The sequence below is a fragment of the Phalacrocorax aristotelis genome, chromosome 10, assembly GCF_949628215.1.
Source record: "Phalacrocorax aristotelis chromosome 10, bGulAri2.1, whole genome shotgun sequence".
Taxonomy (NCBI): Eukaryota; Metazoa; Chordata; class Aves; order Suliformes; family Phalacrocoracidae; genus Phalacrocorax; species Phalacrocorax aristotelis.
In genome coordinates this window covers 25,045,772-25,065,166 of record NC_134285.1, presented here as the reverse complement: position 1 = coordinate 25,065,166, position 19,395 = coordinate 25,045,772, and the positions used below count along the sequence as shown (strand labels likewise).

General features: G+C 47.3%; 1 protein-coding gene across 1 annotated transcript in view; it reads left to right on the top strand.

Annotated features, from left to right (window-relative positions):
• LOC142062838 (syntaxin-binding protein 4-like) overlaps positions 1 to 19,395 on the top strand; it is a 46,514-nt gene that overhangs the window by 16,257 nt on the left and 10,862 nt on the right. Inside the window, exons 3-12 of the mRNA XM_075105927.1 lie at positions 901 to 996; positions 1,744 to 1,813; positions 2,823 to 2,897; positions 9,908 to 9,993; positions 10,760 to 10,880; positions 13,588 to 13,729; positions 13,925 to 14,031; positions 14,469 to 14,622; positions 16,219 to 16,291; positions 19,142 to 19,239. Coding sequence (XP_074962028.1) covers positions 901 to 996; positions 1,744 to 1,813; positions 2,823 to 2,897; positions 9,908 to 9,993; positions 10,760 to 10,880; positions 13,588 to 13,729; positions 13,925 to 14,031; positions 14,469 to 14,622; positions 16,219 to 16,291; positions 19,142 to 19,239 — 1,022 coding nt within the window. The remainder of the gene's footprint in view (positions 1 to 900; positions 997 to 1,743; positions 1,814 to 2,822; positions 2,898 to 9,907; positions 9,994 to 10,759; positions 10,881 to 13,587; positions 13,730 to 13,924; positions 14,032 to 14,468; positions 14,623 to 16,218; positions 16,292 to 19,141; positions 19,240 to 19,395) is intronic.

Below are 19,395 nucleotides of genomic sequence, written 5' to 3'. Positions count from 1 at the left end.
GAGAGGATGTTCTCACTGTATTGAACCTGGGACTTGTTCAGATGTCCTGTGGGAATCGCTTGTCCCCAGTAATGTTTCCTATGACAAGTTTTATCAGAGACAAGAGCACAGGCTGAGGCATCCACACCAGTGATGAACTTGGACCTGTTGGAGCAGGTCCAGAGGAAGTCACAAAAATGATCAGAGGGATGGAATGCCCCTGCTGTGAGGGCAGGCTGAGGGAGTTGGGGTTGTTCAGCCTGGAGAAGAGAAGGCTGCGGGGAGACCTTATTGTGGCTTTTCAGTACCTAAAGGGGGCCTACAGGAAAGATGAGGAGAGACTTTTTAGCAGAGCCTGTTACAATGGTGTAAAACCACTACCCCTTGTCCTAAAAGAGGGTGGATTTAGACTAGATATAAGGAAGAATTTTTTTACAATGAGGGTGGTGAAAACATTGGCCTAGGTTGCTCAGAGAGGCTGTGGATGCCCCATCCCTCGAAACATTCAAGGTCAGGTTGGACTGGGCTCTGAGCAACCTGATCTAGTTGAAGATGTCCCTGCCTATGGCAGGGGGTTGGACTAGATGACTTTTGAAGGTCCCTTCCAACCCAAACCATTCGATGATTCTATGACCTTGGGGAAGGTGGTTGCTCCTTGCCTATGCCTTTCTCGGAAGCTTTGTCTCCGTTGCTGTTGCTCTGAGCAGGCGTTATTAGATGCCTTTAGTCTTCGTGTTGTGTCAGCGGCCCCATCCTGTTGCTTCTGCTGCTGCTTGTGTAGTGCAGGGGATACGTGGGGCTTTCCACAAATGGTTTTTAAAAGGGGTGTCAGGTGGTGCCAGGGTGCCAGGGAGCTGTGCAGGAGAGTCCCTCTGAGGTGGCCTGTGAAAACTATGATTCTTCTGCCTTCTTTTTCTCCAGGTATTAAGGTAATTGGTGGCATCAAGGAACTCACCGGGGAAGAATATGGAGTTTATGTCAAGAGGATCATTCCAGGGGGTGTTGCTTACGTGGACGGTGAGTTAATCATCATGTGGAGTACTGCAAATTCTGAGAAAAGCCAAAATCCAGTATATTTATTTTATAAGTTGCCTTACTAGACATTTCAGGTGCTTCCTCCCCAATTTTTGAGCAGCGGGGGTATTTTTTTTAGTGTGGCAATTATTGTCACATCTGATAGTGGCTTTCTCTTGGCTTCCTAGCATTTGTATGATTGCTTCATGTCTTTAAAGCTAGATCCATCTCTGTCCCACAAAAAACTTCACTTTGCTGCCTGTCCTTTCCCACGTGCCACTGACTGCCGGTAGCCCCAAAATTCTTTTGCAAATTCAGCTCTGCTCTGGGCCACTGACTTCATTCTGAGCATCTTCAAATAAGGAGGTATCTGGCAGGGCTCCGCAGATTATTTTTTTCCACCTCCAAATTTTACATCATTTTTCCATCTAATAAAGCAAAATAAATCCAGAACAGGTGGAGGTGCCATTCATGGTTTTCTACCTGCCCTCAAACTGAATTAAGTAAAAGCCTTATTGCTTTTTTTGGTATATACTTTCTTAACTTCCTATAGCAGAGGGAGTGCTGCAACATTCGCATGGATTGTCAGGGAGGTTGCAGAAACTTCATCTGTTGAAAAACAGGCTGGATGAGCATCTCAGGAATGCATATTTCATCCTGTCTCTGGGCAAAGGGAGGAACTGCCCAACCTCTCCCAGTCCCTTCAAGCTGTATTTTCTGCAGTTTCTATCCATTAGTTTTCTTTTCTAGGGCGCCTGCAGCCAGGAGACCAGATCCTGGAGGTCAATGGAGATTCCTTAATTGGGGTTACAAGTGAGAGGTACCTTATCCAAACAGAAATTTTGCATTCCTGTTGCTTTTGTATAATTCTGTGAAGTGGTTTAGGTTACAGGTTGCATGGAGGACATGCATGTCCTGTGATGCAGACAGCACTGTTCCAGAGACCCAACCTGGAATTATCAAATGAAAGTTCCTATATAAACATAGACTGGTGAACCCAAACTGTATTTGTGAGATATTCAGTTAGAAAAATGCTGGGGTTATTTTAACAGCTCCTGACACCCCCACTCCATCTGCTGCAGCTTCCCAGCAAACCCTGCAGCTCCCAGGACAGGAGATTAGCCAGTGCCTAAGCCCAACAGTGCTGGTCTGTGTGGGGGATTCCCTCCAGAGCTGCAATCCAGCCCCTCACCTCCCTGCCAAGAAAATAATTAACTGATCCAGAGGAGTACTGCAGTCTTGGGGCACCTCTTTTCCATTAAACATGGTGCTAGCCTGCTGCTGCCTTGCGCTTCTGCATGGTATGCTTAGGCTGGCTGGATATTTGGGAACCAGCATGAGGAGCTTCTGCTCCGAATCTCCCAGGGTGGCTGGGTTTGATGAAGGTCCCCGAGCACATCTCTGCAGTTGCCGGGAGGCTACATCTGGCTCCCCGCACACTGCCCTGACGCCCACAGGGATATGTGTATTTTGAACCAGAAAGTGGTTGTCCCTGAGATGGAAACTTCCCAATGGAGGAGATGTGCTGGGAGGTATTTGCTCACTGCCACATGCATCTTCTGAGCCTGCTTTGTTATCAGGGACTTCTAATTTAGTGCAGAAGTAGGAAATCAGGCTGCAACTTGACTCCTCTCTGGCCCTGCTGCCAGGGCAGGGAATGGGGCTGCTCCACAGGCATCCAGCCACAGAAAGTCACTTGGCTGCTGATGGGTTTTGCCCAAGCCACGGGTCTCTGCCCAGTTTGCCATGAGCTTTGACAGGCAGCCAGGCAAGCTCCATGGGGCATTGCTGCAACCTGGCATTGACATGTTGCAATCCTTGTCTCACAGAGCCGTGGACATCCTGAGGATGGCATCAGCCACCAGCCACATGCGCCTTCTTATAGCCCGCGATGATGATGCCAGGTGAGGGGTGTCATCTTGTGCCAGGAAGGGGGATCGCAGCACTTGTCAGCACCGTAGCTGGAATGCCTTTGACCTAACTGAGCTCAAGGCCCATGGTGAAGACGGAGGTGGCCAAGGGTCTTTGATAATTGTACGTGGGTGGGAATGCGCTGGAGCTGTAATGGGAAGGGAAGGGAAGCAAAGCTGCTGGTTCCCAGCTGCAGACCTGGCATTGCCCCAGCCTGTGCCAGGTCTGTGGGGCATCCTGGCATTGAGCAGATTTCTGCAGCGTTTCCCTAGCAAAGACAAGGGCAGCTCCAGCCATGGCTGTAGGGTGGCATGGGCTCCTTCAGCTCTGCTGTGTGAGGCTGAGGTGCCTATGGCTTATCACATTCTGCAGGAACAGCAGGAACTTCCAGCAGTAACTTCCCTTTCCTTTCCAGTTAGACACATTGAGTTAAGGTCTTCCTTCCCCAGAGGATTCCTCCTTCTCAGGGATGATGAGCAGTTCCTTCCTGAAACCTCTCCCCTTGCCACTCCCTGGAAAACCTTGCTTCCTCTAGAGAGGCTTGGAGGATTCAAAAGGAGAAGGAAAGAGTTCAGTTTTGTCTTGGCTGGGTTTAAGCTGTATGGGACAATGATGGTGTCATGAGAGAGGGCAGGGTTTTGAAAACTGAGGTATGGGATTAGTGGGGTCCTTTGCTCATGGCTGCTGGGAGATCTGGTGCGATGTGCTGGAGCATGCTTTCCCTGCTGAATAGGAACACAGGTCTGGAAACTTGACATGCACCAGAAACCACTGAAATGAGAGTGGGTTTAGGTAGAGCACAGTCGTGGGCAGGCAGACTGTTGGCGCTGAGGCTATGTGCTGCGTGTGGGTGGCTGAAGATCAGAGTTGTTTGCTCAATGTACTCGCATCCCGTTAGCGTCAGAGATGATGGTTTCATTCGTTATCCATCAGCAGCTGCAAAGCACTACTGCCTTAGTAGAATAGTGAGAGTGCTCTAATGACAGGGATGAGACTAATTTTGACACAGTAATATGCTGGTGGAAGAATTATTGGCTATTAATGACAGGCTTTTTACCTAGCTCTATTCCGCTCTTCCAGTGAAAATAACATCTCAAATTATTTTATTAGCTCCAGTCCTTCAATAGCTGTTGAGGAAGCACTGGGTGAAGCAGACACGTCACCAGAGCTAGACTCGGGAGTTTGACCCTCTTTTGGTCTGAGTAAGGATGCGCAGGATGCACTTCTGTGTCACAGCAGTCCCTGTGCTGGCCTTAGGAGTGGAAGTGGTGGTGGGCATCTTGCACTGTCCCCTCTGGGGTAGCTGTTGCTGGGGCTGGTCCTCAGCAGGAGGGATGGGTTTCCACAGCTGAGCAGCTTCCTGTGCCCAGCAGCAGCAGGACTTGCTCAGGGGATCGCTTTTTTTCTCAGCTAGAGTCCCCAAAGCAGGTTTTCTGCCTTCACCCATGCTGATCTGGTCCAAGCTGTTCAGGCAACTCAATGTGCCTCCTAATATCTTAAATTGCAGCAGATGTTTCTTAAAGCATACGCATGCGTGGCTTTGTCAGCAGGTCCAGCTCCTTCGGGCATCTGTTGGCAGTCCCCAGTCACCCTGCAGAGGAGCTGACTGTAAACCAACTGAGGGAGACTGGGAGGGCAATGAAACTTTAAGCAATTTATTTGGCCTCCATTTGCCATCAGTTATCTGTTAAATCTGCAAAAGGTTAGCGGGTGGAAGAGCAGGGAAGTAATCAGTTGTGGGGTTTTTTGTTGTTGGTTTGTTGTTGGTTTTTTATAAGATTTGCAGAGATTTCACTTACATAATCAGCTCGCACACTGTTTAATACATGAATACATATCTCCAGGATTAAGGGCTGTGGCAACAGGGGAAGGATTTTTCTGCTTTCTACTTTTTTTTTCTTCTTAGTTTTGTCTTTATTTTATTGATGCCCTATTATCTTTTAAGTCTGTCCTTGAGCGTGGGCGAGCAGACAGCCCTCTGTCTGGGTTGAAATGGGCTCTCTGGCTTCCCAGGGACTGTCAGCTATGTGGGCGATACCCACGGAGGTGCTGTGCTGTGATCTCCCGTGAGTTGAAGGCAGCCTTTCACCTTCCTACTGCCCAGCAAAGTGGCTCACGAGACATGAAAGCCAAGAGAATGACACGGGGAGGAGTGTAATTCAGAGTATTTGGAGATACTCGCATGCAGGTCGTCTTCATAAACCCTGAGCGCACAAGGCATGCGGAGGAGGAAACATAATGGTTCTGGGTTTGGAAGACAATTCAACCTGCCTGCCAATTTTCCCAGTGACTCAGCTGAGTAGCATTTTGTTGTGGTTGCCCTCGGGTGAATTTGACTCATAAACGCTATAATTTGTCCCTGGAGTTAATTATAGGCCCAAATTACCTGTACTCTTAATGGAACTCAGTCCTGGCATGTATAAGATGCATGTTTTCAGCCTGTCGCATCAGACATGCTATAGAGAGCAGCAGTAATGCTAAGGCTTAAAGCAGAAAATTCAGATTTAGAGCTGGACACACTGGGTTTGGATGATGGTTGGTTCTGATTTTTGTCTGTGCTCATATTTAGCTAATGAGGATAATTTTATTGCATATGCATAATTATTGTTTATTCATTCTCAGCCTGAAAGTTACAATAGTTCCTTGTTTCTATGCATTGCACAGATACCATCCTGGTCTTTCAGGTTTATCACTGTGAGAAAGCCAGTTTATGCTGTACCTCCTAGTCCTCCCATGATAAAATGCTAAATACATTGCATCTCTGCATGATATGCACAGTCACCTTGGTGAAAATGGGTTGTTGTATTAATAGGGCTTGCACAAGAAGCAGTAAGGAAAGCAGTTTGCTTTTCTGCAAATGCACAACCAATGTCAACCAATACCCAGGAATCAGCAAAGAGGCTGTTGCTGGAGTTTGTGCCCAGCATGGTGTGAATTAAAGGTAATCCCTTTTTTCCTGTGAGCCCTGCATGTGACAGCGGCTCAGCCCATGGGTTTGTTTGAGCACTTGGTGCTAAAATGGAAGGCAGTAGCGGGGTTGACTCCTGCAAGCCTGGGGTGTCCCAGGGTCACTGGGGAAAAACATGCAACACAGAAGCAGAGATGTACCTGTGCATGTCACCACTTCCTAGGCGTTAATGAGAAAGCAAAGACAAGCAGCTGTGATGTGCTTGTGATGTGCTGCCCAGCACAGCCAGTGCAGGAGGGCTTACAGTTTGGGATGTGCTGGCTCTGTGCAGCCCCATCCCTGGCAGGGATGGACTTGGGCTCCATGCTGAAGCTGCTGCTCCAGTGCATCATCCTGCCTGGACAGCAGTGGAAATGCTGCACCTGCTGCAAGCTAGGGGCAAGAAAATCTGCTTTTGTGATGCTTTTGCAGTGCTTCGGGTTCACAGTTCCCACTGACCTGCAGGCTTTGCTTTTTTAAGACAAACTATTAATTTATCTGGTGTCACAGGCTCCTTTTTCTCCCCCAGCTGTGGTGCAGAGCTGAGGTTTCCAGACGCTGTGCTCTCACATAACCTTTGATGTAGGATTCACCCTTTGTTCTCCCAAGAGCAAAAGGGCAGGACGAAAAGGTATTATGAGATAAAACAACAACATTCTGCAGGAAGATTGACCCCCCACTGCTTAATCTGCAGCAAAGTCGGCCTACAGCTGGCTGCTGCTGGCAAACCCCATTATCCCACTCCACGCTGTGGGGCTGGGCTGAAGGCTGCGCCAGCCTGACCTTTGTTGCAGGGATCCTCCAGACCTCAAATGGCTGCATCTTAATGAAAAAGAGCTGGAGAAGGAATTGTTAAAATGAACTTTCCACCTAATACAACCCCATGATTTTTTTTTTAAATAAAGCTGGCGGTTTAGTCCTGCGGGCACCTTACAATTCAGAATGGTTTAGTAAGGGTCAAATTTTAAATATTAAAGACATCTTTTGAAATCTTTTGGTGTCTGAAAGCACAAAGCAAGACCTGTTGGCATTCCTTCAGCGTACTTGTTCATTAATCGGCACTGTTTGGGCATCATCTGCCCACTTGTAAACTCCGTCAAATACAGCACTGAGCACAAAATTAATTCTCAGGAGATTGACACCAGAAAGTGTATTGCTTGCTGCTGGGATAAAGGTGTGCTTCAGGTTAGTCATGTGTTTATGTCCTTGGTGGAACTGGGGCTTGCAGTACTAACCAACAAATCAGGAGCCGGGACAGTGACCTGTGATGTAGCATTTAGTCACACCGCCCCTACAGCAAAGCAACCCTAGGCTTAGAGCTTGTTGTTCAGGCTCCTGAGCAAATAATGATAAATACTGCTTTGTGGATGAACTTAACGACATGAAATATACAACAAAGAATGCCCAAATCATACCTGCGCTTGCTTATGACAGAGTTTGACAGCATGGATCAGTGATTGGGTTTGCATTGTTTAGCAGGGTTTAAAGAACATAAGAGCTGCCAGACTAGTTGCATTTGCATTAACTAAGAGTTTTTTAGCCATTGTTTTAAGTTCATTACCTGTTCTGTGCTCTCATGATTATTATCTAGGAAAGTGTAACAAAAGATGACCACAGAAACACCTAGCCCAAAACAAAAACCCAGCTGCTGATGGCTTGGCAACCACTGGAAATAATACATTAGCTTCCAGCAAGTCAGACCTGCCATTGCAATAGGTCATGGGAGGGATAAGGCCATCACTGCATGAGTTACTAGTGCAAAGGGAGTGTGTGGATCACCTCTAGAAACAGAGGCTAACTGGAAAAATCCTGCAAAGGTAAGACCCACCCAAGGCTTAACTCAGGGAACCACAGAACAGCAAACCGCTGACCTACTGCTATAGGGTCAAAGCTGTCCTTTCACTTTCTCAGTGCTTTTACATCTATTTCAGCGTCTAACCCTACAAAACTGCTAGTTAGAACAGTTTTGTGGAAGGGAGGTGGTGGTTTGAACAAAGTAGTTGTCTTTTTTTAAGGTCGTGGGTTTAGTAGATAAAGACAATAGTGTTGATGCAAAGTATTGGGATTCACCAAGGCATTCCACTAAGTACTGTGTGACACTTGGTTTTAAAATTAGCATTAAATGGAATGAATAAGGGAGACATTTGATTGCAATAGTAGATAAGGCAGGCACTGGTCTTTGAAGTTTGTTAATGGGAAAATGTAAATTACTGAAAGCATTTCCAGCAGGAACCTAAGGAGCTGGTGATTCATCATTTAATATTGTTGACTCTAATCTAGCCAATAATATATAACATCTGTCCCGGTAAAGTACGCAGATGACACAACGTCTGCTTGTGTGTAAGAGCAGTCTCTTCGCTGAGGAGACTTTGCTGTGGCTTGTTTCCTACAGATTTATGTCTTGAGCTTGTCTGACTGTCAAGTGTGAGAGCTAGCCACTCATAACCAGGCTTTTCCTGTGGTTGTAGCATCAAGAAGGCACCTTCCCATGGGGGTTCCTTCGTGCCTTCAAAGTGGACATCTAACGTTGTTACTGTGGCCACAGAAACACTTTCAGGGTCTCTCCTCATTGCCTGGCTGCTTTTTTAATTACACCTGTAAGAAATTAGTCATCCTTGAGGCTCTTCTCTCTGCCAAAAGGTTGGATTGATCCAGAAGTTTTGGGTTATGAAGAAGACTGCACAGTCGTAGAGGGACAGCATGTTCCTGGGAGCTGTGTTGCCTAACGAGCTGATGCGGCAGGGACGGGCACAGCAGGCTGATGCTCGAACATGGCATCCCCTTTCTGTGCCTCCTCATCCAAAAGGATGTGAGATGCTCATGGCAGCTCAAAGAAATGATGCGAGAGCTGGTAAACAGTGGTTCTTACTGGTTTAAGAACTCAACACGTTACACCTGGGAAAAGGAAGGTTGCAAAGCAATTAATGTGTTGTGTAAAGGTAGTTACAGCTCAGCAAGGACTCAACACACTTGGGTAGGTATATGGTGGTCAGACTCAGCCTGGAGGCAAAGCACTAATGAAGACACTTGGGCACCAAGCCAGCTTTCCAGGGGATGTTGTGGATGCTTATCCTTTGCAGAGAGGTAATATAGGAAGCAGCAGGATTACCTCAAGACAAAGGGATCATGCTAAGTGCTGTGGATTGCCATTCTTCCCTGTTCTTGAATTCGCTGACAAGCCTTTCTGATCTCGGTATCTGTAAATGTAGCACGTGCCTGCTGGTTCAGCATTTTCAGCCATGAGCTGCTGGGAAGCCTGCACTGCCCCAGCATGCTTTGCAAGTGCAGGTCTTTGTTAAGGTTGTATGCTCCAAGAGTTTATCCTGCAACGTTCATGGAGGGATATCACTGTGGATGGATTCAGAGAGTGAGCTGCTGCTTTTGCCTGTGCTCCAGAAGCCATCTCTCGTATTTATCCCAGCAAGAGCTAGCAGGATCTGCTTTCTATCTAGGAAAGAAGGAATAAAAAACCAGAGAATAATCTACATTTAACTATTCTGGAAGGAGTCATAAATAGGCCAAGCATTTTTGTTTTATGTTTACATAGTTACAGCTCCTTCTGACAGTCTGTTTAATTTATGTGGTTAAGCTGGGGGTTAAATTATTCCAGCTGATTCCTGGGAGGGTCCGCGCAGTGGGTGAAGGCAGGGGTGAAGGGCAGGGTGCAAGGCAGGGCTTCTGTGTTCATCTGCTCTCTCTCAGGAAGGGCAGTCCACATCATCAGTGCCTGCCCATACATCCCTTCCCAGCTCCTCTTGCCCATGTTCACCCCGACCACTTTCCAGGGTGGGGCAGGAGCACACTGAAGTTCCAGCCCATCACAGGAAAGCTGCACTACCATGAGATTGATTATCGACCTTAAGTCTTGCACAACCTCTTGAAACCAGGAGGATTATACCCTTATGCATGAGAAAGTTCTGTCTGCTCCCCATTGCTGGAGGGCATTGGCCCTATAGACTCGGTAGTAAGTCACTGCCATCAGAGGCACCATCGTCATATAATCAGGTAGGGAATAGTTTTAAGCAGCAGCTGACTATACCATGTTTTTGTTTCCAGGAGAGAGTTCTCTGAGCTGCTGGAGAAGTTCGGCTCCCAGAGCAATACAGGCTCAGCGCGGAGCTCGCCAGTCCTGCATGGAGGTAGTGAGTAGCTCAGCATGTCATTAGGGGGAAACCAAAAGCCCCTCTCTGCCGAGAGTCATCTTTATCCCAGTGTTATTGTGAAGGAATTTTGATTGGATTTGTGTAGGTGTTTGGGTGGAGGTTTGAAGGAAGAGAAGTCCTGCTCATCCTTATTGCAAGCACTTAGTGCAGAGCAGCGTGCATGGCCGGTCCTGCCAGCACAGAGCAAGCAGAAAGCAAGGCAGCAAGCTAGCCTCCTTGGGGTGAGAAAGGGAGAATTGAGTTGGGGTCACAACAGCTTCCCCAATCCCCAGACTCTGCCTAACTGACAGGCCAGGCAGGTAACCCCAGCAATACCCGTCCGTGCAGGTGCAGCTTTCTATTATGGATTTCAAAGCATTTCAGCAATCATTCATTCAGAGATCATTTTTTTTCACTTGCAAATGGGAAATGTTTAATGAGATGCAACAAGTTTAACCTAAGCCAGGTGCCAGCATATCAAATCATGTGTGCATGGGGAAAGAAGGTGCCCATCTGGCTTGCTATACCACCAGAAGGCTGCCAACACTTCCCCTATGGCTGGCAGGGGGTGACAGTCCCACACTGGAGTTGTGCCGAGGAGACTGAATGTTTCCTCTCCATGAGCGATATACTGATGTCTTTAACTACCATGTGGTTTTCCCCAAAAAGCTAGGAAAATGGTGTCAGCTCTCAGTGTTAGAGCAGGGGAGGAGGGTGATGATGGAGTATTTGTGTTCCCTGGACTGACTCTGGCTTTGCTGCTCAGGTCGATACCTGGAAAGTACATCCTCGGGCTCCTCCTCACGGTCTCAGAGCCCGCTGCTGCTGAGCCCCGCCAATTCCCACGGCCCCTTCATCGGAAACCCGGCACACCCCCCTCACACACAGTATGTACGGGTCACGCGGGGCTGGCCCCGCAAAACCTGTCCCTTGGTCAGTCATGAAGACATCACCAAATGTCTAACACCATCTTAGGGGTAGATCCAGTAAATACTTCCAGTGTCTGAAGAACTGCTTTGTCTTATGTCTTTCTATATGTCTTTGTCTATATGTTTTTATTTGTCTTCGTCTTTGTCTTATGTCTTTCTATATCTATATCTATATCTTTGTCTTACGTCTTCTATATCATTGTATCACCACAATGGCTAGGAAACCACAGCATCTCCTAGAAGTCCTTGTCATGGTGGCATCTTGACTGTTCCTGGGAAGCCTGTGCCCAAGAGCTGAAAGGCTTCCCTGTTGAGGCAGTCAATATGTCTGTGATATGGTTAAAAATGCAACTGCTCCTCTTCCTCCCCTCTGAAACCCGGGGTGAAGCTGTGGCTTACAGCCAGCTGAGAGGACCCTGCACATCCCCTTTATAAACCATGTAATGAGTGGAGTGTTTCTGCAAGGTCAGTGGTGCTTTCAGAAGGTGTTTCAGGAGCTTGTTTTCTACCGCCCTGCTTCTGGCATGTTGACATCGTGCAACAAGAGCACAAGCACTGGCCTCTCAATGCAAACGCTCCCAAAGCCCTTTGCTTTGGTGTGAACAGCAGTTGCCTACAGACACCACATCCTTTGTCTGCAGAGCATCTCCTGGAGCATGTGTTTTCATGTGGTCATCTGTCCCTTTCATATTTCGCAGGGTCAGAGGTTTGGATGGGCAGAGCTTGTTTTTCTGCCGAGTCTCACCTCCGGGGTGCTTGGGGTTGCCCTTCTCAAGAGGGCCAGCTTGAAGGGTGTTAACCGTCGTGGAATTGGGACCATTTGTCCCCAGGGTTTGCAGCTTCCCTTCTTTTGCCAACATAAACAAGCCAAGCCGCTGGTAAAAAGAATCAGTCCTCACTGCAGAACCAGTAAATCCTCTTGCTAAATACCAGTTCTTTATTAAGGATTTGCAAAGGACAAATATTTGGCACCAGAGGTTTAAGCTGCTTGCATGGAGTGAGGGACCCTTACAGAGGAGAGGCCAGCTCATCTGCTTGGCAGTTGGTTTGGTCAAAGCAGACACCCTTGCTCTGCTGTTAAACCACCGCAGGCTGCAATGTAGGCTAGAGGGGACCTGACTCGGTGGCCTCCTCACTCAGTGCTGCCACACTGTGCCGTGTTCTGCTTGTCTCCATGCCAGTGCCAGACCTGAGTGGTTGTCTCCTGGGAGCAGCATCAGCCATTTGAAATCACAGACCGTTGACCGCAGCTGAGCATTGGTGGTCAGCTGTGGAGATGTAATTTGGGCCACAGGTCTTTTCATGCACACGGCTGCTATCCCTTCTGCTCACCGCAGGTTGTCCCCAGGCTGCGACCTCTCATGTGAGGTCCTGCCAACCCTTTGAGCAACAGGACCCAGATATGATTGTCACCCCCGATAGTGTCCGATATTTTGACTTGAGTGGAGGGTTTAATGTTACATTTTGTGACATTGTTTTCTTAAAATATTTCTTGGAGCCATGTTTTTCTACAAGACTAAGATGCATGCTGCATGAATGCAGTCTCTTTCCCCCATATAGCCAGCTGGCTCTCCCCGGGGCCCACTGCCGGTTTGGGGAGTGCTGGATGCATGCAGGTCTGTCAATGGGGCGTCTGACCACTGGGGATGGCACTGCTGAGGAACACAGGGCAGTTATGCACTGCTGTCACTGTGAGCCACAGGATGCACAGCTGTCGTTGCATCTTAAGTTATCAGATAACTGAAGGAGGGCCAGTAACTGTAGACTGGTGAGTGGCTACTGTGGAAATAGACTGAAAAGGAAAATTGCCAGTTGCATGCAGCCCATTAGGAGGAAAGGGCTTACTGACTCTTAGATCCCACCAAATCCTTCCCCAAAACCTCCCTGTTGCAATGCTGTCCAGTTGTTCCCACCAGCCTGTGGGTGGCCAATGAAATCTCTGCTCCCACAAGCTCTTACTGCAATTGCTAAACCTCCTTCCCTGCAGGGAGCCACCTGCCATGTCCCAGTCTTGGTGGCATGTTGGGTCCTGTCTAGCACAAGCTCTTTGAGGGTAGGGTCCAACTCAGCCACCGCTCCATTTGCAGTATATCCTTGACTGGGTGAGTTGTCTGTACCACTGCCACAGAAGTAAATCACAGTATGGTGGGTGTTGCTATAAATGTGCTTAAGGGCTCACTTCTTAGGGCATTTTGCAAGGTATTGACTCCAAACCTTGGTGAAGACATAGCTGTGTATCCTGAGCTTCACTTTGGTGTTTGCTAAGGGTTGCTTAATAGTTGACCAATCTGTAAATTGCTGTCGGGTGATTTAACTGGAGTTGAACAATAATTACACTGATCCTTTGAATGCTTTTGGCTATAAAAACCAGGAGTGCCAAATATATTCTGGTTAAACCTTTAGTTTCTTCTCTCTTTATTTTCTAATTGCAAATGAATATTGCCCAGCATTTGAGATTATGCAAGCCAGTCACTTAATGCTGAACAATATCTGCTAAGAAACAGGAGTCCTCACCTCCTCTTTCCAAGGTTGGGTGAAAGAAGAGATACAGGGACAGAAAAGGTTGGGAGAAGTTAGAAAGGTCATGCCAGGCAGAGTTTGTTCAGCAACAGGGGAAAATAGATCAGATCACCTTGAGTCACCTACTAACATCTCTCCCTTGCAGCTACTCCATTGAATCAGGAATCCAGACCATTTCTATAGCAAAATCCTCCGGCTTAGGGCTGACAATCAGTGGTGGATCTAACAGGCCTGATGGTCCCATGATTTATGTTCAAGAGCTTGTGCCAGATGGCGACTGTTACAAGGTAAGTCAGTGTGGAGACCCTCAGTGACTTTGCAATGGAGACCCCTCCTAGAAGCTGCAGCTGTTCTGAAGCAGCTTTTCTAAGAATAGATGAATAATGCATTGCACAGACTAATGAGGATTTGTGTTGCAGGAGAAGGCTTTGGACAGAGGTACATTCCTTTCCAATGCTCTGACTTTCTCCTTCTTTTTTTAGGATGGTCGGCTCCGACCTGGTGACCAACTAATCGCTATCAACAAAGATTCTTTGGTGGGCAGCACACATGAAGAGGCCAGAAAAATAATTGCAAAAGCCAAACTCAGGTAGGCATGTAACATATTTCCCATCAGCATCATGGTGCTGTTGAGTCTTAGGCAAAAACTCTTCATGTCATACCAATGTTTGGCTTCAGGAAGCATAAGGATTATTAGTCTTAAATGATGCTTCAGATTGGTCCTGATAGGTGATCATATAAGGACATCTTGAATGCAAAGATCATCCTGAAGGGTAATCCAGACTTCCCCAATGCTCTGGTCCTCACAAATATCCCCTATCACTGCCCAGCAGAGTTCTGCAACAGAACTGAAGATCAAACAAGCAACCCAGCTGGTGGAGATCCAACTACACTGGTACAGGCTACATGGGCTCAAGTGGGATTATCCTGGAGAAAGTACCATGGGCATGGAAGTTCTGCAAATTTAAGTTGTGCTTTTTTGTTGTTGTTGTTAATAAAATATTCTGTATTTGTTGTTTGTTTAAGACATGAGGGAAACACAGAAGTGGCCTTTATTCCTGGAAGGGGACGGTTACATCCTGGACTGTCAGTTCATAACAACATCCCGTCGCCACCCCCAAAGGCTGTGGGAAACGGTCTGAGTTCCTGCAGACTGAAGGTCCATGTGAGGTCCCCAGAGGTAGGTTGAAGTTCATATCTAAGACCAAAGACATCAGTTGTGTGACCTTCTTTGATCATAAAACTCTTCTTTAGGGACTCCATGGCAGTCCTTCCGGATGGTAGAAAGTCTGCAATGCAGGTGTATGTAGCCCTGTTTTACAGCCAGGTGTTTTAAATCTGAAATATTGTTTCTTCTGTCTTGGGTTTGAGGCGCCAAAGGATTTGTGGAGGTAATGAGATGAGTTTCATCTCCAGGGCCTGCATTTAGACCTGTTTCAGAAGTCTCAGGTTGTAAAAAAACCAAAACCCTTCTGTGGATAGCAACCTGCATCTTATTCAATAGCAGTCATAGAGCTGGAAGGGATCTCAGGAGTCAGTTTGATCTAGTCTCCTACCCAAAGGCAGGAACAACTCTTTGTTCTTAAAGACCTCTGATGAGGATGAATCCGCAGTGTTCCTAAGCAGCCCATTTCTGTTCTTCACTAGTCTAATGATAAGCCAGGTTCATTCTTCCTGTGAAGCCTAGCTCCATGTTGTGTTTGCAGAGACAAGTGCTTGAGCTGCGTGTGGTGAGACAGGGTTTAACCACACAACCTTCACAATAATTTAGGTCTGTGGCTGGATTCTGTGCATTTGTCACTCTTCTCCTGGACTGGTGCAGTGCTGGGTGTATCTTCTGTCCTCTTCCACATAAACTTCTTTCAGAAAAGGCCGACTGGATGTTCCTTTCATACAAGCATCATTCACAAAAGGTCTTTCTTTCCATACCCTGTGGACACATGGACTTGCAAGAATGTCATAGATATGCAGCCTTTGGGTGTACCAGGCTGGAGACATGCTTATGGCAGTCAGCCTTAGTCCATATACATATAGCTGAATAGTACAGTTAGATCCTTCATCATCCAGCAGAAGGTGTGCTTGTGTAATGTTGTGCACCTACATAAAATTACACTGCTGGCTGGAATTAAATTCACTTTGCTGCTAGAAGATGGAACTTTTAATGAGGTCTAGGCTTCCTCATTAGCGAAAGCGTGCTCAGGCACCTACCTGTGCTACCTGTCCTGTGCCTCTCTCTGCAGGTAAGTTCCCAGCTATGGAAACACCGTCTTGGTGGTGCTCAGCATATCCACTCTGTGACTCTATTTTTCCCTCTTACTTGTGCTTTCAGCTGTGACCTGGCACTTAAAGGGTGGGCAATGGTATTGGCTTCCTGTCACTGTTATAATTATGTGTTTTGGGTAAATAACACAACTGGCCATGGTCAGAATCAAGACCCCACTGGTGTGTTGGATGCAGAGCTTTAGGGAAAACCTCTATGGAGAAGGCATGCAAGGTCAAATTCATCCTCAGCTCTCAATTACAGTAATGACAAACTTGGTTTTCCGTGTGTGACCAGAGATTTTGAGATAGCTCAGGAACGTGCCTGTGCCAAGTGCTCCCACAGAAACCCCTGGAGTTTCTTTTGGCCCATCTGCACACCAGGTGTATGTGGTGCCTTTGCACTTTATGGGCCAGATGGGTTCCTCTCTGTTAAACTCCTCTGTCTTCTGCTTTTTATTTACACCAAAAGATTCTGCTTAGCGATTGCCTGTGCTGTTTTGTCTTCTTTTTCTAGAATAGACGTGAAAATCATTTTCCTGTGCCTTCTTTGTCACCAGACATTTGCCCACCAGAGCTTACTGTTTCAGGTACGAGTCCTACTAAATTGTTTTCTTTGTGCGGGTGACAAGCACAGCCTTGTCTCCTCAGTGCTGAAGATGACAAAATTAATTTTGTGTTTATACTGCTGTAGTGGAATCTAATGTGGTGATAATAAGCCTCAGCCCACTAGGAGAGAGGGAAGGTAGCAGCTACTCAACGTGTCGTTATTATGTCCATGTTTGTCCATAGTAGCAAAAGTCTTTACTAAGACATGCAGAGGACTGGAAATAGGAGACAAAAAATTCTTCTACTCTCAGCCTGTGACTCCTTTGCAGCAGTGTCTTTGCCCATGTACAAAGATCATGTCAGACTTGCAGGCAGCAGATCCCACTGCCAGCAACATTCCCTTCTGATGGGAATGGGTGGTCCTCAGAGACCCGGTATAAAAAAAGTCAATTAATGATAGTTGTAATGTACACAGCAACCCTGGGCATTATACAGGCATTAAGGCTGCCCTCAATTGGTCAAATTGGGAAATTGCTTACAGATTTGATTAAGTCAGATTTCTCTCTACATCCAAGCTTCACTTTTGGCTTACTTTTCCATGCTACATTTTCTCTCCATGCTCTGAGTCCTGTACTAAACTCTTAACTTCTGTGGGAAAGACCTACTGTTCACCCGATAGGTGTGATAGCAGTATCGGAGGGTGAACTCAAATCACCCTGCAGCTTCACAGGTCCCTTAGGAATCACAGGAAACCTCAATAACCCCCATGATCCAGTGTCCAGGGAGATGACCTCCAGCAAGATACCCCACATCCCTATGATATGAAAGTTGCTTCTGCCCAGAGGAAAAGCTGGGCTTTCCCTAGTGAGTCCCTAACAAGCACAGCCCACCATAAGTCTGACCTTCCCCATGTGCTACCAAGGCACTGGCCCTGCTTGTGAATCCCTATGCCACGTTGTAATTTCCATCTGGAATGTGAAGAGCGAGCATTGCAAGTTAAATTTTGTTTAGTCTATGCCTGGGATTATTGTGAGAGAGAGGGAGCAGACAGTGCTGGGATGAGTGTGTGTCAGCGCTCTGCTCCCAGGGATGCCTGTCTCACCCTGGGCAAGCTCAGCAGGCTTCAGCCTTCACCTTCCATGCTCTGCACTGCAGAGACCCTGGGAGAGGGACTGCCCTTGGTCTGTCCTCCCTACCCCGAGCATCCTGCAGCCTTGATTCCAGGTAGGCTCTTAGGTGGCCACCACCATCAGCCAGAGCTCCCAGTGATGGGGAGCAAAGCCCTGGATCATGTAGGCAATCCAGCAAATAGCAATGACCTAATCCCTTCCTGACTTAGCTAGGGTTTTTTTATTACATGTGGTTTTTTAATATGAAATACTGAGGAGTCTCTGTGTCAGTGGTGTCATCCATGAAAACAGACAACTGGCTTTGAAGGAGTAGCAACCAGGCTTGGAGCCTGGGTGAGTGACCACCACTCTCTGGGTGCCTGATGGATGCCCTGGATCTCTCCATGTCCAGAGCTGACAGTAAAGCCACGTGGAGCTAATCCTGATTAGCCATGCATCGAAGGGTAACAGTTCTGCCCTTGAACTTGGAAAGTAAAGTGTTGGTGGCCAAACCAGCAACCCATTTATTACCTCTTGCTGCTTCCCAGCTGCTGCTATTAGCAGAGCGGATGAATACCCAGATTAGAAGGATTATGCTTGTGCAGCACCTCTGCTCCTTCTTGCTGCCTTCTCCTTGCACCAGGTCTCTGTCCTGATGGTGGAGGAGGGTGTGGTGAGAGTGCTCGAGAGGTTCAGGAGAAGCAGTGTTACTTGGCAAGACAGGGCCTCCCGTGATGTTGATCGGATCCCAGTCAGGTGAAAGAAATTGTTCCCTGGGCAAATCCTGTGCCACTGGTATGAGAAGGCATTTTGTCACCGACCTGGGCTGATGGCTTGCGGGTGAGCAGGGGCAGGCAGGCAGCCAGCAGGGCTGCAGGCACAGCAGTCCTGCACCTTTCTGGAGTCTGGCAGGGGAGCTCCCAAGTGAGTAACATCTTCTGCAGCCCTTTTCCCAGGGAATTCCACGGTTCCTTACGGCCAAGGGTTAATTGTAGTGAAAAGGTGGTGTTCCCTCCAGGGATGGAGGAGCACAAGTTGCAGGGCATAGCAGCAGGGCTTGCACTCTGTACTATTTCAGCTGTGAAGGCAGTGCTGGTAATGACGAGCCAGCTGTCAGCAGCTGGTTCTTCAGATCTCATGACAGTTTTTCACCAGCAAAGCAGCTGCCATTTCTGCCTCTTTCTCCCTCTGTGTCTGACTCATAATTCATGTGGCTCCTTCTACCCAAAAAACCCTGTCTGCCCGACTGAGGGAAAAGGGTTCAAGGCTTTTTGCTGTCTTGTGGAGGGAAAAAGCCTTGCAGTGGTGTTTTTCTGCATCAATTTTAATCTGCCAATTACCTTTTCCATGGATGTTGTGAAAGCCAAGGCTGCATTTTAGAAAATGTTGGGTTTCAGTTTTGCTTAATCAATTAGAGAAGACAAGATCCAGGCAGATTTTTTTTTTCCTTATATCACCATAGCTACAGAACCCAAGACTCCACAAAAACTTGTGATTGGAAATTTCCAAACTGCTATTTTTTCAGTCCTAGGTCCTTGAATGAAACATCCCATTTTAAACTGTGCAGAAGCCCAGTTTCAGTAAGGGTTTGCCCCAGTATCAAGTATTTTCAACTGTGGCCTAGTTGAACCTTCCAGGACTGGATCCAGTAAATCCCAGTTTTTGACTTTTGGCCTGATGCACACAGTTTATATTTCATGCAATAACATGAATTTTTCTTTGCAGGCACCTCTTTCCTCCACCCAAGTGCTCTTCCATTAACATTTATTTTTGGCTTTTCAGCACCCACTTCAGCATCCAATCATAAAGCAGCTTCAGGCACCAAACCAAAAGTAGCACTGGATCCCCATATCAGGCTCAAGGATGGGAAATTGGAACTGGTAAGTGGAATGGGTCCCTCTCCTGAAAGCGAGGTTTCCTCTCAGTCCTCTCCCGAGGTGCACTACAAGAATATAGTCCACTGGCATGACACCTCCCTGCTTCCAGCTGTGACGTTACTGGCAAACAAAATAAGCTTATGTGAATGGACTCCTCAT